The sequence below is a fragment of the Crocodylus siamensis genome, chromosome 4 (genome assembly GCF_052110815.1).
Source record: "Crocodylus siamensis isolate JL-2025a chromosome 4, ASM5211081v1, whole genome shotgun sequence".
In the NCBI taxonomy this organism is placed as follows: Eukaryota; Metazoa; Chordata; order Crocodylia; family Crocodylidae; genus Crocodylus; species Crocodylus siamensis.
This window is the reverse complement of record NC_143398.1, coordinates 240,339,157-240,356,887: the sequence shown is the minus strand read 5'-3', so window position 1 is coordinate 240,356,887 and position 17,731 is coordinate 240,339,157. Positions and strand designations below refer to the sequence as shown.

At 50.4% G+C, this 17,731-nt stretch overlaps 1 protein-coding gene across 1 annotated transcript in view; it reads right to left on the bottom strand.

Annotated features, from left to right (window-relative positions):
- The window catches only part of TFCP2L1 (transcription factor CP2 like 1), a 48,913-nt gene extending 34,870 nt beyond the window's left edge, over window positions 1–14,043 (bottom strand). The window contains exons 1-2 of the mRNA XM_090046030.1: window positions 13,937–14,043; window positions 9,468–9,619 (exon numbers count right to left, since the gene is read on the bottom strand). Coding sequence (XP_089902156.1) covers window positions 9,468–9,619; window positions 13,937–13,998 — 214 coding nt within the window. The 5' untranslated portion in view covers window positions 13,999–14,043. The remainder of the gene's footprint in view (window positions 1–9,467; window positions 9,620–13,936) is intronic.
- Between the last annotated feature and the right edge of the window lie 3,688 nt (window positions 14,044–17,731).

Genomic DNA, 17,731 nt, shown 5'->3' with positions numbered 1-17,731 from the left:
TACATAAGAACTTTTAGTTTCTCTCTGCTGGGGCCTTTATTAATTACTGCAAAGCAATAATGAGATCTAACAAAGAGGCAGGTCTGACAGTAGGACCTGTGCATGCAATTCAGATGAACTTGGGTCAATAGGACCTGCACTGAAGATGCCAACCCTTTTAATGGCCTCTTTTGAGGATATAATTGGGCAGAAGTTTGTGAACTCTAAACATAACAAATGTGCTCATCCTCAGACACAGTCACTCGCATTAAACTGAACAATAAGCCACAATGTATTAACAACCCAAACAAATTTAAAATATAGTGTTAAGTGTTGCCACAATGGAAAAAAAGGAAAGAAAAAAAAAAAAAAAGGATTGTCAAGTTGATATTTCTAATAATGCAAAGGACAGGTACAAAGCATGAAGGTTAGCAATGACAATCTTTATCTTACCTCATCAAGCTGGGGCCTGGAATTAAATGACCTTTGAGGTCTCTTCCGACCCTATGATTCTAACAGTTCATTTTAACCCTGCCCTGAAAATATTTCTGTATTTAGGACCTTTCATTCAATCCTTGCTTTGTCTCTTCAAGAACCATCAATTGAGCATGCCAGTCACTATTGTACGTGTTGGGGGAAGAGACTGTTTTGATCAACTGTCCACTCAACATTGACCAATGTCCTTAGCTCATTCCACACAAAGCATGGGCAACCCATGGGACACAAGTAAGGTGGCAGAGCAAAGGGAACCCCACTGATTAACTAGTAGCAGTCTTGTTTCAGGACGCAGCCAACCTAGAATAAAAGCAGGAAAGAGTGTTAGGTAAAGACCCACTCCCAAGAAAGGGGAAATTCTCAACAACATTTACACAGATCAGCTTTTGCTTATCCAAAAAGGCATCAGAAGAACAGCCTTGTTCTGCCAAAACTAACAATATCCCCATAACTATGTCTTTTCTACCTAGAAAAAGCTTTTCAAGACAATCCAAGGTAGGAAGCCAACTGGTACATAGATATTACCCCACCCCTCCCAGATTGATAGGTAAAAGGATTCAGAAACCAGAGACAAAAGTAGCATAGAAAAAAAACAAAACAAAAAAAAAATTCCTGGACTTTACAAAAATCAGGTCTGGGTTGTAGATCAAGCGACAAAGACTGGTGGCATGTTCTAAAAACCTCAGATTCTCATCCAAGAAAATTCAGTGCTGCACTCTACACTCAAGGGTCCCAATTTCAATGTCACACACACCAACGTAATCCCACCGAATCAAGTCATTAGCACTGATTTACAGTGCACACAGGCAGAATCTGGTCTAGAAGCTTTGCCTGGCCAAGGAACGCATGGAAAACTCATGGGATTGAATGTGTAATCACAGTGAAGTCAAGCTGGAAGGGACTTCCAGAAGTCATCTAAGTCCAACCTCCCACCTGAGGCAGGATCATCCCCATCTAAACCGAGACTAACAGGTAGCATGGAGAGTAAGCAGTCTCCTTAGTTAAAGGGCAACTGAGAGCCCTGCTCCCGAGGCATAGGAGTTTAAATGATCCATTTGGCTCAGAGCTCCTTGTCATCTGATGGAAAATGCATCGTGCCCTTAGGGATGGTGCTGAGGCAGGCTCAGGTGTCCTGGGAGGTCAAGTAGAGAGATAGCTATCATATGTGGGAGGCAAGAAACTGCTGCCAGCAAAATGAAGGGATTGGGCTGAGACATCTAGAACTTCTCTAGACCCCCCATCAAGTGAGAGACCAGGACAACTCCAACCCAAAGTTTCAGATGCCACTAGAAAGACGCCCCCCACCCAACAAATCCAAACTTTGGCAAGACATGAAAAGTGCTTTCATCCCCCTGCTTCATCTGTGGCAAGCTGGGGCATTTTTGATATTCTGGGCATTGTGCCTGGTAGCTGTATGAGAGGTTGGTTTGTAAAGCTTTCAAGAACAGGTTAGACAAATGCCAGTCTAGGATGAGTAAGTTAAAGATGATCCTAGCCTGAGTAGGGGGTTGAACTAGATGACCTCCCTTCCAGCTCTACTTTCTTATGGCTTATAGCAATTTAAAAAAAAAGGATGGTCCAGCTTTGCAAATGCTTCCTGGAAACGATGGGAAACTAGAATAAACTGGAAGTGCCACGATGGAATGATCCTAAGGCATCTTCAGAGCTCGTCATATGAGCAAAAGGTGTGCCAGAGGCGGGCCCGTTTATTACAAAACTCAAAGCCTTGTGAATAAGGGCAATGACAATTAGGAAGACCAAGACAGTTTCTCAGGGCGAGGCAAAACAAAAATATCCTTGCCATTACAGCTATAATTAGCACAGCAGCACGCCTGATCAGAGATGAATACCCAGCCTTCTGCACAGTTCATTCAGGCAAACAAAGGATCATCCCAGGACATCTACGGTCAGGAACTCAAGACATCAAGTTCTGTATGAGCTAATATCAACACAGAAACTGTTTCCATCAACTCTATGCCTCCAGGCATAGGAGCAGATTCTCCAGCTGTCAGAAAGTCACGGAGCCGGATTGCAAACTTCAACTCTAGTCATGGCAAAGGTTCCCCATTCTACTTCTTTCTGTAGACTTCATCTCCCTACATACTTTGCAGTTCAAGACATCTTTAGTCAACTCTCCCTGCTCTCTTCTTTACTTCTTTTCATTAGGAGAGGAAGCAAGGTACGCCATCTTCAACATCTTCATCAGTGATTTGGACGAGAGGGTAAAAAGCACCTGTTCAAATTTGCTGATGACACTAAGATGTGGGGGGACATGGGCACACTAGAAGGAAGCAACCGGCTACAATCAGACCTAGACAGGTTACAGGGGTGGGCGGATGAGAATAGGATGGGATTCAACACAGACAAGTGCAAGGTGATGCACCTGGGGAGGCACAACCGGCACCATACCCACAGGTTGGGGAACGCCCCTCTTGTCAGCACAGAGGCAGAAAAGGATCTTAGAGTCATCATTGACTCCAAGATGAACATGGGCCAGCAGCATGGGGAGGCGGTCAGGAAGGCCAACCGCACCTTGGCATGCATCCACAGACGCATCTCGAGCAGGTCCAAAGAGGTGATCCTCCCCCTCTATGCTGCGCTGGTCAGGCCGCAGCTGGAGTACTGTGTCCAGTTCTGGGCGCCGCACTTCAGGAGGGATGTGGACAGCATGGAGAGGGTCCAGAGGAGGCCACTCGCATGATCAGGGGACAGCAGGGCAGGCCCTATGAGGACAGGCTACAGGACCTGAACCTGTTCAGCCTCCACAAGAGAAGGCTGAGGGGGGATCTTGTGGCCTGTTATAAACTAGTCAGGGAGGATCAGCAGGCATTGGGGGAGTCACTGTTCCCCCGAGCACTGCCAGGAGTGACCAGGAATAACGGTCACAAGCTGGCAGAGGGTAGGTTTAGGTTAGATATCAGGAGGCGCGACTTCACGGTCAGGGTGGCTAGGGTCTGGAACCAGCTTCCAAGAGAAGTGGTGCTGGCTCCTACCCTGGGGGTGTTTAAGAGGAGGTTAGATGAACACCTTGCTGGGGTCGTTTGACCCCAGTACTCTTTCCTGCCAGGGCAGGGGGTCGGACTCGGTCCCTTCCGACCCTAGAAACTATGAAACTATGAATCTGGCAGGACAATGAGCAGTTGATGTCAAGTGCATTGATTTCGGCAAACCTGAATCCCAGACAAGCATGTTTCTATTAGTATGTTCAGATCTGTATGCCCAGCCACAAGATTTCAGCTTCCAGCCACTGACTGGGAACAGGATCTTACCTCCCACATCACCCATCAGGCATAATGCCTCTCTACAGCAATGTCAAATCTCTCAGCTTCATCACAGCTGTCATGTTCCTTAAAGCAATCATGTGCTTCCATGAGATTCATGGTTTTTACCTTTAAAGATACACTTCTAGTGGTTATTGGGGATTGTCTGAAGATATTTAAAAACAAAAGCAATTAAATAAACCCCAACAATTGTTCTCAGAAGTCTTGAATGGTTGGGTCTTTATTTATTTTATTTTTTTAGCAATATAGCTAACTCCAGGTTACTGAAGAAGTGACTTATGCCTCCTTAAAATGTCCCAAGATCTTCAAATGGAAGATATCAGGTATGGCAAGGGCACCGACACATTCACCCTATCACTACCCCTGAGATCTGATATAGATATTCTCCGTCCACTAGATCCTACCAGAGCAATTGCTATCTCCTCTGTGTTGAAAACAATAGCCCCATCTAAAGCTTGTCCAGCCAACTGCGCCCAAACTTGCTCGTGGAACAGTTTGCATCCACACAACATGGCCAAGAGCCACGAAAAATATACCCGTGTCAAGACACCTTGTTGAACTGGTGGTTTGGAGCATGGCTGCTCCAAGTTATTTATTGAAAAAGCTTTGTCCACAAGAAACAGTGAAATACTCGTTAAACCAGGCATGCCAGTTCCAATAATGCGAGGCCACATCTGTAATCGTTATGCTGGCAAGAGTTTCCATGTTGCACAAAGACATAGGGGGTGTGATCCCTGTATGACACAGGTGTCATGGGGCTCATAATATAAACACCATTATTTAAACACTTTTACCATATTGGTTATTGTGCTCTAGGTGAGCAGTGTTAATACATCAGTAGAAGCATTGCTTGCCATCCTCTGTTGATGAAGTGCCCCTAGCAGGGACCTGGTCTTTGCAAGCCAGTGACCTGAACTGTTGCTGAATCATACTCTAAAGCATAACCAGATTCTAGCTCTAGTTTCATAGTAAATACAGAAAGGAGAGAGAAAAGATAAGAGAGAGAGAGCAAGCAAGCATGAGCAGGATTCAACTCGTTAGCTATTTGATGTATAGGCTGGTTCTAGGCTTGCATTTTGAGGGTTTCAAGCTCCAGCCACCAAGCTTGTGAGCTTGCTCCCATGGACTCCAAGGTGTTCCCCATCAACTTAACATACAGGTAAACTCGACACCTTCTCTTCTTCCACAAACCATTTCCACCGCCCCCAGACTGCATGGGACACCATCTTCATCTCCCTTGCATCCTGGGGAAGGGTCACTATAACTATTTCCACCCCCACCTTCCCCTTCTACCTCTCAACCGTCCCCTCCAATCGGCACAGCTAAAAAATACAAAGCTCATTCACACCCCAAGCACCACACCCCATACTCTGTAACCTTCTTCCATGTGGCCTTCCTAGTACCCACAAGCTGCCGTTGAGCTGTACAAAGCTGTCATGACTCCCAAGATCTTCCTAGCCAGGCATTCAGCCCACATTGGTCCCCTCTTTTAATTTCGCCACTGCTTCCTTTTCCACACTTCAGTTCAAGCTTCCCATCACCACCTTCTCTTCCCCTCATCCTCTTTTTTTCATAATAGACCTCCTTTCATCATCGGTGGCGGCGATCCCTCACCGTCAAGGACGATCAAGAAACCTACACAACTTGTTTTATGGGAGGAGGCCGTTGGGCATCGGCAACCACATGGATCTTGGTGGAAGAGAAACCTATGCCTGATGGCAAGCAGATCCAAGGCAACTGGGGTTATTCTTCCACTGCAGACTTCATCTCCCTTTGCCGCTATTGAAGCCATATGCTTTCTGTGTCCATCTAGATTCATAGACGTTAGGGTTGGAAGGGACCTTAGCAGATCACCAAGTCCAACCCCTTGCCTTGGACAGGAAGCAGCGCTAGGATTAGACAATCCCAGCCAGGTGCTTATCCAGTCTCTTTTTGAAGACCCCCAAGATAAGGGAGGGCACCACCTGCTCCACCGTTGTGGTTTTTGCATTGTGTTGGATTGTTCTTTGTCTGATACCTCACCTTTGACCATACCGGGAGTGCCATAGGTGACCATACCAGGAGTGCAAGACTCCTAATGGTGTTGCTCTTAGGGTCATCGGTGCAAGCAAGCCTCTCCACCCTGTCAAAGTGGCAGTCCATGGAGAGGAGACCTCCTTTACCCAAATCAGTAGTGCCAACCTTAGAGTCCCCCATCAGCTTCCCGAGGCCACCTACATGCTGCCTCTGCACATGACATCCCTCCTGAGCTGGTTTAGACATCTTCTCCTTGCCCCTTTGCACGTCTCCCAACTCTGCCATATCTGAAGCCGGTTTCAGAATTCCTCAAGGCAGCTACTGTACCTTTTACCTGCCATCACATGCCAGCAAAATAAGAAAGTCCGAAGCATGTGCACGTGCCCATGCAGGGGGAATAGTTGGGGAAAAGAAGCTGGTTGTTAACTTGGGAAGGACAGCACAGAGTAGCAGCAATACAAGGAGCCGGGGAACGCTGTCTAAATTATAATCGTCAACTCCTACATGTAGGAATGCAACTTGCTTCCACTAGGACTAGGATAGGGGCAGCCACAGTAATGGGGAAACTGGGTAACAGAGGTTCAGATAAGAACTAGCCATAGTTTCCAGATACCCATTTCACCAAGCAAAATGAAGACTGGGCACAGAAGCAGGACTAAGAGGAAAACTGCTTCTGCTAGACAGACACTTTATCAGGGCTTTTTAAGAATATCCTAATGGGAGTGCATGGGCAGAAATGGTTTTGCTCAATGGTTGTGGCCAGGGCACAAAGCAGGTAGGCTGCAAAAAACCCTCTCCACCTTTGCTTGCTCAAGATGGCCATCTTGCATGAGGCATGGAGGTGCTATTTCTCCTGCCACAAGCTTCCCCACCCCAGCATCCGTAACATCCGGCACTGCACGCACTGTGCCCCACGCAGACGGCCTTGCTGGGGCACAACCCCCCTTCGTTCATGCCCTCAGGTCCGGCTTAAGTCTTCGAAACTTCCCCAGCCTTTATTAAGTTCACCTCAGCTTTATGGTGGCTTCGTACATGTCCTAAGGATCTGTACGTGAAAGGGAACCTTGTTATGCTCTGCAATAAAAGTCTGATCTAATAACACTCTTTGGGGACATGGTGAATTCTCAACTGTCTGAACCCCTTAAACCCAGAACAGATTCAGAAAGCGTGCTGTAGCTCAACCAAAAATTAAGGACTTCCCAGAGACTACACAGAAGTTCAGACTAGGTGAACACTCGCCGACTGGGAATATTCTGTTTATTCTCTATGAATAAATACTTGCGTGGCAATGTTACTAAAAACTCAAGAATTCCGCCCCCCCCATGAAAAAAGACAAGACATTTTTCAAAACACAAGGAGATTTGCCTAAAACTTCATTCTTCTTTCTTAATGAGAGACACGCATCCTATCTTTCTACATCAGGGAAGTCCCTGCTTCAAGAAGACGCTTTTGACACAGAAGCCATGAATGCGAGAGAAAGCATTTATAATGAAATACTCCATTTATCTGGGAGTTTCCAAACACAAGTGCCCTTTTAAAACCAGGGCTCTTCATCTGCCAGTTCAAAAAGGACTCTTTGTCCTGGGATTACAAGGCAAATTATGGATTTCTTTTTAAACATAAGGCAACTTCCTGGGTTAGAAACCCACCACCAACAGCAACAGACCAACTCGCATTTAAAGGGGAAGTTTAAAATTGCTTTGCTCCCTTGGGGAATTATTCCAGGAATATTACATTAAACATAACCCTTGGCCCAGTACAAGCATGGCCTTTTGCTCAAAAAAGGCTGCTGCTTTGAGTTAGGTGAGCTCTACAAGCAGAGCTCTAACAACTCTTCTCTAGGCTGGCATGAGCAAAGAATTTGTCTGAGATACAATACAAGACCATGCCGCAGGTCACCCAGTTGACTAGGGATAAATCAAGACCTTCCCGTTACAAAGGGGATTGTACTGGGAGAAGAAGAGAACCGCCTGCAAGTATGCACTCAGAAGCAACCAGCTGGAGGAAGGCTAGGTAGCTTTAAACAGGTGCTCGGGAAGAAATTCATCTACACGGAGATAAGCAGTCCCGGCAGAGAATGACAGCTGCAGCTAGCTCTCAGCACGGACCTGGCCAGAAGACCTTCTTGAGTCTAATCTTCAGTTCACTCACCTTCCCTTTTTGGCATGACCAAACCTGGTGCTGAAGACGCACCTCTATGGCCTCTGAGGATGGATATATGGTTTTGAAAAGAGCTCGAGACCCTCTTGAGGCAGTGAGTCCATGCCCTACATCCCGAGGCTGCCATGGAAGGCAGATCTCATCTGATACGGATGGATAATGCTCGCTGGAAATCCTGCCCCGCTGTGCACGCCTAGATGTCCAAGAAAGGAGAAAGTTCCTCTCACTTCCTTCTTCCAGGGACGTGTGCTCGACACAGAGCAGGATTAGGCCCTTCTGACATAATGGCCTGGAATGGCTCTCGAATAAAGGAATAACCACGATTTCATCCTGTTCACAATCTATTATGCATCAGCCCAGCTGCCCATAGCTGCAGCTAGCTTGCTTCACAATCTGAGGAGCAAAAGGGCCAAACCTGGGCTCACCCCCCTGCCCCTCCACCAACATACCCATCCCTTAAGAGCTATTGCTGGGCAACAGGTTGCAGGTCCAAGGCACAACCCAGTTACATCAGGAGACTTGAGCCCACTATGAGCAAAGGGACGTCTAAACTGCTTTATTTGCAGAAACCTGATGAGAGGCTTACAGAGCTCGGGGTTACCGCGTACAGAACAAGGAGCAAAACTCCTCCACCTCTCCCCAGGGACAGGGGCTGGATGCTTTAAGTGTCAGGGCACTCTGGCTGGTTGCTTTTCCCTGTAAAGGATCCTTCTCTCCCAGAAAGCTTCCCCAGCTCCTCAACCATCTCTTGGCTCACTTCCACATCAAAATCAGGCAGCCAAGAGTCATTGACAGTGGATCATCTTGGTCCCCTGAACTTGAGGAATCTGCACTGCACTGAAGCAGAAGAGGACATTAGGTGGACTTCTTACTAGCTCATCAGGCCAAAGGCATTTATTTTTTGCCAGGCCGTGAACAAAGTGATGACATGGTTTGCACTTCGAGAGGTGCTGCTATAAAGCCACCTTCTACAGAACTGGATCCAGGGAGTGCTACGTCCTGTGAAAAGCTGGCCGGAGGTGAATGCGAATCCCACGTGGGGGTGCACATCCAGGCTCAAAGTTAGCCGACATTGGCAGCCGAACACAACCGTACTAGGCTGCCAACCTGGTGGGTCAGTATGAACATCCCACTCTTCATGGGCCAGCGAAGGACCACTGTGCCTGCCGGTGCATCTTGCTGTTCTCTCATGCAGAGCTCAAGCACTTACAGCTGGCTTTGTGATAGCCAACTTCTCCCCCCTGCCCCTTCTCAGTGCTCAGCAGGCTGTATAACCCACCCACCTCTCGCTGCAGACTGAGATGCCACCATCCACCAAAAGCCAAATTTCAAAGGTGACCCGAGTGTAAGTCTATGCGCCTACCCATAGTCTTTGACTGCTGGAAGTCTGGTAGGACTCAACGCACCTTTACGCCAGCTGACAGCAGCTGAAGAGTTGGCCTGTTCCCATAAAAAGTGGAGACTCCCCCCACCAACTGCAGCACAGGAATGCAATTCAGTCCTTCCATCACGGGTCAACGATCCCTTCAGCCTTACCTTGATTGAGGTAGGTCAAGGTTTCTTCGTGCAGCTTCACGGCAGGGGATGTAGCTGTACAAAGAACATACTGAAATGGAGGCAGTTTGGTTTCATTCTCAGGAGACAACTGAGGTTCCTCCTGCTTGAAGATCGGCAGCGCCAAGACATCGCTGAAACATAACCAGCAACACACGCTTAGTAACAGCATCCGAAGAGGGACACGTGGTCAGAGCCCAGATGTGAACAATTCTCTTGCACCGGATTTAAGGAGCAATGAGTGACATGTACCAAGAGGTGAAAAAGGAGCAGGGGTCAGACAAAATGACTACAAACACACTTGCCCTACATTTTAATGCTAGCCAGCATTAGTAAAATGGAAGATCACCAACCACCTATTGACTTGGCAAACACCAGGTCTGAGGAGTGAGTGTACCCACAATGCCACCTTTTCCCAGTGAGAAATTAAATAATAAAAACCTCTTCAAACGTTTGGGTTCACATCTACAAGAAAGAAATGAAGACGGTTTTGTTTTTTAAATAGTTAAACCATTTTGAACGTAAGACGTAATGAGCTCTCTTCCAAACACCGGATTACGTTTTTACTAAAACTAAGTAAAATTGGCCACGTTTCTAAGTTCACTCTATTAGCTCACCACTCATGTCCGCAACACCTAATCCTCCCTCAAAGCAAATATCCATTTGCCTTTCCTCGCCACAGCCAAGGTCCTAGGCTCCTAGCCATACCCTTGCACCAATCTGAATACCCTCCCTGGAAACCACTGCCAGCACCCAGAACCAACAAGCTTGCTCTGAGCTAGTCACTCCCCACCCCAAAATTAAGCTCTATATCTAATAGTGCATCTGCCCAGGTCATTTCGATCTAGCCAAGATAAGTTAACATGTGGCAGCTTAACCAATGTTGGGTCCTTGGGAGGGACCCCCACTACACCCGTCACTGTACTTTGAAGGCAATCAGGTCATGTGTGCCTCATCCTGCCACGCTGAACAGGATTTGACCCCCACATCAGGCTGGGCTGGGACTTCAGGTCAAAATGCCATAGCCCATTGAGGGTTTCAGCCCATAATGGAGTAGCCGGCCACCACACCCCAGCTTTCCCCCAAACAGAACCGCCTTTTGCCCTAGCCCTTCTCCTGTACTAAATTAAAACCCTGCAACATGTCGACAGATTTGCTAGACAGCCCTCGGATGCACACACCCAGCTGCCAGGGCTGCTGCGACAGACCCAGCTCTGACTCCCTTGTACTTAAACGATATCCATCACGATCTACAGCAAGGGTGGGTAATTATTTGGGCTGGAGGGCCACTTAGGGAGTTTTGGTGCAGCCTAGGGGGTGGTGCTGTCCCAGGGCACAGACGGACAATTGATCCGGTCCACCCCAGATCCTATCCACTCCCAGAGGCACCAGACAGAGCAGGTGGCCGGTGGGGTCTTCACATAGAGACCAGCCCAGGACACCTGCAGGCATGGGATAGGGCCATGGATGGGTGAGGACCCACTCCCCGCATCGTGTTTCCTCCGCTGTCACTGCCCCACGATCCTGGCTCCGTCTCTGCCTGCCCATGCTGCTCCCAGGAGCTACTCCCCACAGCCCCATCCCAGCCGCTCGCAGGGGTCCTGGGCCAGTCTCCACAAAGAGCCCACCTACCAACCCGCGCTATTCAGAGCCCCCAGGCCAGGGTGCCTGGGCAGCAGAGCCAGGTCTGGCGGCGGTGGGGACACTGGTAGCGACAGCCACAGAGAGCTGACACCAGCAAGGATGTCAGGAAGCCCCAGCTGCCATGCCACCCCGGCCCCGCCGTGCACCCTGGGGCGATGGTAGTGGCCGCACGCACCACGGCCCGGGCTGAGGGACCCTCTGCGGCCCAGATAACATCCTTTGGCAGGCCATATCCCATGGGTTGTCTTTTGCCTCCCCCCAATCTACAAAAGGAGGGGTCAGAACAAAATCATTTATACCCAAGCATGAGAGTAAGGAACTAGGCACCAGTGCCAGCAGCCCTATTATTCTCTGCCGTAGGATAAAAAGCAACATTAGGCTTCCTCCCTTCTCTGACACCGAACTCTGCTCTATGCATGGTGTCCTATGCGCTTGTGTGTTTGACGCAAGAATTCTCCCAATCAGACCAATGCCAGAATAGAGCCAAAACTACCTGCTGCCTCTGAACAGAGGGCTAGGCTACTCTTTTCTAGGCAGCTCTTTTCTCCAGGCTTGTTCCTCCCCCATGGAGGCAGCAGCTCCCGAGGACCTCCGTGTGTATAAAGCAGCAGCAAAAACTAGCTGCAAAGAAACACAGAAATGGGGAAATGCTTGTTGGCACACTTGCTAGGAAGAGCATGAAGAAGTTTGCCTTGTTTGGGTGGGTTAATGATCCACTCGGTGTTAGCTCTAAAACACCCAGCACCTGCAACCTTGGGGAGCTTTCTCCAGGCCATTAAATAAAATGGTACAGGAGTTGACAGTAAAAACTTTAATGTTCCTGGGTCAAAAAAAGTCACTCTTATTTATGAGGAAATAAAGTCCCAGGCAGATCAGACAATGAGAAACAGCGGCGGAAAGAAGTAACGAGGTTTTTCCAAAGGGGTATAACCAATATTAAAATATTCAGTCTCTTTTCTTTTGCTGGTACTGCAGGCTCCAAAACATCTCCTGCTCGTCCCAACACATCTTTTCTTCTCATAGGAGGTTGATCTAGTATAGCAGCAACAGTAACTAAATCCCTGCAGACAGGTTTCCAATCTAGAGACCCTTTCTTCTACAAAGACCTTGTCTGGCTTTGCAAATTGGTATGGGAATCTTTTCACTCACCTGGGGAACCATGGACTTGGGCACTTATCGGCACAGAGCCACCAAAATGCAGGCTGCTTTACAGCAAAGCAAACCCTGTTCAAAGGCAGCCCAGGGCTGTAAAGCAGAGCTTCTCCCCCAGGTGCCGTTGCAGGGTGCAATATTAGCAGAGTGAGATGTGCAACATCTACACCCGATTCACAAGAGACGTCAAATCAGTGTCCAAGCCATTCTGACTTTTTGCGGTCTTTGAATTTTTTGCATCAGAAACTGTTACTTCTCGGTAGCCCCCAAAAAAACGAAAGCAAGCCAAGAGGTGCCTCGAGTCACTGCTGTCAGCACATGCAGAGCCAATGTTTGAAGCTATGTGCAAGCACTTTGTACCTTATCCGGCCAAAATAAAAGGGAAGTGCCTAAATGCCAAATGCCACTTTCCCATTGAAAGCAGTGATTAAAGAGGGTTTTTTTGTTCGTTTGTTTTTTGCAAAAATCTAGTTGGTCTAATAGAAGATATCACCTCCCCCAGCATTTGGAGTCCTTTTACCTCCAGACCAATATAGCTACAACCTGGATACCTGACACTGTCCAACTGAACCATCTGGAGGAGGTGCTGCGTGATCACCTGTGACCACGCTCTCTTAACATCACCTGAAATAGTCCTGGTCTGGACAACGCGAAATAACGGCGCAACTGCACAAAAAAAGGCAACTCATTCGTAGTCCCGATCCACAGCCACCGGGCTCTCGGGACTCCGGATCAGACCCACAGAAACACGGTCTCTTATTAGCATTTGCAGCACTCACACAGCTGGCATGGAGACCTGGTGTTCGTATAAAGCCGAGGATTCAGAGATCATAAGCTGTGGGTATACACTTTTCGACATTGCGAGAGCCTTGATAATCAAATCTGCACGATGCCTGCAGCGTATAGTTTGGGAAGTTTTCCTTGAAGTTCTCTAATAGTTCCCAAACTAAATCACACAGAACTTTTCTTTTTTTTTTTTTTTTTTTTTTTTTTTTTAAGGGAGAGCGATTCACCTTTACGCTAAAGTGTCCCACCATCGGTCTCTGACAAAGGGTGAATCCGGTCCCCTTTTCATCAGGAAATAAAGAAGCCCGAGGGCAGCTGGAAAATGAAGGAGAGTGAAACCCACTGGTCTCATAGAGAAGAGTCAAGGCTTGTTCCTCCCCAAACTCAAAAGGTCCCAGCGGGGAAAAAACCCCCTCACACCAATGCAAACGCCCGGGGCGGACACGAACCAGGGATCGGCACTAAGCTGCGGGCAGAGGCACTGCCAGACAAACCCCTGCGCCGCCCCGATGGACGTGGGTCTCTCCCGCGGAGACGCGCCTCACGCCCCAGGGCAGCAGGCACAAGCACCGGGGGCAGAAGGAGGGTTTTCCCGGACAGGGCAAGATTGCAGCTCTGCCCCGCAGAGAGGACCAGGCTTCAGCACCACGGCGGTGATTAAACACGGACAGACGCTTCAGCCGCCCGCCACCTTCTCGCTCGGCAACGGAGGTGCCCAAAACACCCGCTGGCGCCCAGCATCCTACGAGGGGGCACTGCCCGCCTCAGCCCCCGGGGGTCGGGCAGCCCGCAGCCTCCGTGCGGGAGACGGGCGAGAGGCCCGCCCGCTCGCTACGTGAGGAGAAACACCGGCCCGCCCGCCCGCTCACCGCAGGTAGCCGCCGCTCGGGTGCTGGTTGTAGTGCTCGGGCTGCGTGTGCCAGAACAGCATCGTGCCGCGCCCGCCCGCGCGCCCGCGCCGCCGCTTTTATCCCGCCTCGCCGGCCCCGCCCCCGCCCCGCCCCCGGCGGCCGCGGCCGTTAGGGGCACCCGTCGCCATGGGGACAGCAGAGGCCTCCGGCCAGCCAGGTGCAGCGGCCGCGAGCGCCCTTCCGGCTCCGGCCTCCCGCCGGCTCTGGGCCCGCGACGGCCCGGGGCGCCGAGCGCCGGCCTTGTCCCCTCGCTCGTCGTGCACGTGTCCCTGGCTCTGCCGCGCCCCAGAAGCAGCTGCATTTAAATGGCATTGAAATGCGTGAGGGCCCACTGAAGATGAGCGGCAGAGGAGCATGTAAGAGACGACCCCAAATTACCTGATCCAGAGAGCGGGGGTTTCCCGTCAGCAGGGAACGCCCGAGGCGGTAAGGCCTGGGGCTGTAATATCGCCCTGCTGCACCCAACACACCCATGACTTCCAACAGCTAACAGGATGGGGGCACCCACAGCTATAGAGACAGGACAATGGCACCCACATCTATAGGGACCCTAGAGGCAGGGTGGGGGCGTCCACATCTATAGGGACCCTAGAGGCAGGGTGGGGGACAGCCACTTCTATAGGGACCCTAGAGGCAGGGTAGGGGCATCCACATCTATAGGGACCCTAGAGTCAGGGTGGGGGACAGCCACTTCTATAGGGACCCTAGAGGCAGGGTGGGGGCATGCACATCTATAGGGACCCTAGAGGCTGGGTGGGGGACAGCCACTTCTATAGGGACCCTAGAGGCAGGGTGGGGGCATCCACTTCTATAGGGACCCTAGAGGCAGGGTGGGGGACAGCCACTTCTATAGGGACCCTAGAGGCAGGGTGGGGGCATCCACATCTATAGGGACCCTAGAGGCAGGGTGGGGGACGGCCACTTCTATAGGGACCCTAGAGGCAGGGTGGGGGACAGCCACTTCTATAGGGACCCTAGAGGCAGGGTGGGGGCATCCACATCTATAGGGACCCTAGAGGCAGGGTGGGGGACAGCCACTTCTATAGGGACCCTAGAGGCAGGGTGGGGGACAGCCACTTCTATAGGGACCCTAGAGGCAGGGTGGGGGCATCCACATCTATAGGGACCCTAGAGGCAGGGTGGGGGCATCCACTTCTATAGGGACCCTAGAGGCAGGGTGGGGGACGGCCACTTCTATAGGGACCCTAGAGGCAGGGTGGGGGCATCCACATCTATAGGGACCCTAGAGTCAGGGTGGGGGACAGCCACTTCTATAGGGACCCTAGAGGCAGGGTGGGGGCATGCACATCTATAGGGACCCTAGAGGCTGGGTGGGGGACAGCCACTTCTATAGGGACCCTAGAGGCAGGGTGGGGGCATCCACTTCTATAGGGACCCTAGAGGCAGGGTAATACACAGGCACCCTAGAGGCAGTGTGGGGGGACCCTGCCTCTAGGGTCCCTGTAGATGTGGGTGTCATTGTTCTGTCTCTCTTAAAATATCCTGATTTTAAATAAAGCACATGCTAAAAGCCTGGCAACCAGCATTAGAAAAGGTAACAGTTTTATGGTAATGATCTAATATTATAAAAATTTGGAGGAGCGCCTTCTAAAATACTAGGGTTTCTCATAGTTTCATAGTTTGTAGGGTCGGAAGGGACCTGAGCAGATCATCTAGTCCGACCCCCTGCCATGGCAGGAAAGAGTACTGGGGTCAAATGACCCCAGCTAGATGTTCATCTAACCTCCTCTTAAACACCCCCAGGGTAGGAGCCTGCACCACTTCTCTTGGCCCTAGCCGCCCTGACCGTGAAGTAGCGCCTCCTGATATCTAACCTAAACCTGCCCTCTGCCAGCTTGTGCCCGTTATTCCTGGTCGCTCCTGGCGGTGCTCGGGGGAACAGGGACTCCCCCAATGCCTGCTGATCCCCCCTGACTAGTTTATAACAGGCCAGATCCCCCCTCAGCCTTCTCTTTTGGAGGGTGAACAGGTTCAGGTCCCGCAGCCTGTCCTCATAGGGCCTGCCCTGTTGTCCCCTGATCATACGAGTGGCCTCCTCTGGACCCTCTCCATGTTGTCGACATCCCTCTTGAAGTGCGGTGCCCAGAACTGGACGCAGTACTCCAGCTGCGGCCTGACCAGTGCCGCATAGAGGGGGGAGGATCACCTCCCTGGACCTGCTCGAGATGCATCTGTGGATGCACGACAAGGTGCGGTTGGCCTTCCTGACTGCCTCCCCACACTGCCGGCCCATGTTCATCTTGGAGTCAGTGATCACCCCCAGATCCCTTTCCGCCTCCATGCTGACAAGAGGGGAGTTCCCCAACCTGTAGGTGTGGTGCCGGTTGTTCCTTCCGAGGTGCATCACCTTGCACTTGTCTGTGTTTGAAACCCATCCTATTCTCGTCCGCCCACCCTTGTAACCTGTCTAGGTCAGATTGTAGCCTGTTGCATCCTTGCAATGTTCCCACGTCCCCCCACATCTTAGTGTCAGCAGCAAATTTGAACAGGGTGCTTTTTACCCCCTCGTCCAAATCGCTGATGAAGATGTTGAACAGTGCGGGCCTGAGGACCGAGCCCTGGGGGACCCCCCTGCCCACGTCCTTCCAGGTTGAGAAGGACCCATCCACTACCACCCTCTGGGTGTGGCCCTCCAGCCAGTTGGCGACCCATTTGACTGTGTGGGTGTCTACGCCACAGCCCCCCAGTTTCTTAATGAGAACGGGGGAGAGACAGTGTCGAAGGCCTTCCGAAAGTCCAGGAAGACTATCCACTGCTACCCCTGCATCTAATGATCTGGTGATCTGATCGTAAAAGGCCACCAGGTTGGTCTGACAGGACCTGCCACTGATGAACCCGTGTTGGTTGCCCCTAAGCATGCAGTCCCCTGCTGGCCCCTCCTGGATGTGTGCCAGCATAATTTTCTCGAACAGCTTGCCTAGGATCGAGGTAAGACTAACCGGCCTATAGTTTCCCGGGTCTTCCTTCCTGCCTTTTTTGAAGATGGGGACCACGTTGGCCCTCTTCCAGTCCTCCGGTACCTCACCAGAGCACCACGAGTGCTCATAAAGCCGTGCCAGGGGACTTGCAATGACCTTGGCTGGTTCCTTTAGAACTCTAGGGTGGAGATCATCCGGTCCAGCTGACTTGAATACGTCCAACCCCTCCAGAAGCTCCCTAACTAAATCCTCGCTAACCCGTGCTTCAGTTTAAGAGAGATTTGGCAAGTGACTTACACTGCAAATTGTTTAAACCACCATAGGCAATGTGTCTTCCAAAAAGCCAAATATTTTTTAAAAGCCTCTCGCTTCACATTATGCCACAGGGTCGGTCCAGCAACACGATGTGATGCTGGTGAAGGCTGTATATGAGATCACACTTCACATTCATTGTCATATATCGCCTTATTTAACATCAATCAGATAAAGGTTACGTCATGTGGCTTTTCTCACGTGATCTGTCTCATGCACTAATGAATTCAGCATGAGGGCATCTAATAAGAAAGGGACCTTTAGACCCATTTTACAGATAGGGACTTGAGAGCCTGCCAAAATCACAGGGAAGGCTTATTGAGCCAGGAACTGAACTCAGATCTCCAAAACCTTTTTCCACTGCTTTCCCTCAAAACCACCCTGCCTGCCTACTGCTTATATACCCCTATTTCAGCCTATCCCAAATGCTGCTGCTCAGGTCATCTCCATTACTTCCCACCTGAATCTGGGTCCATTTCCTACCACCTGCAGTCCTCATCCT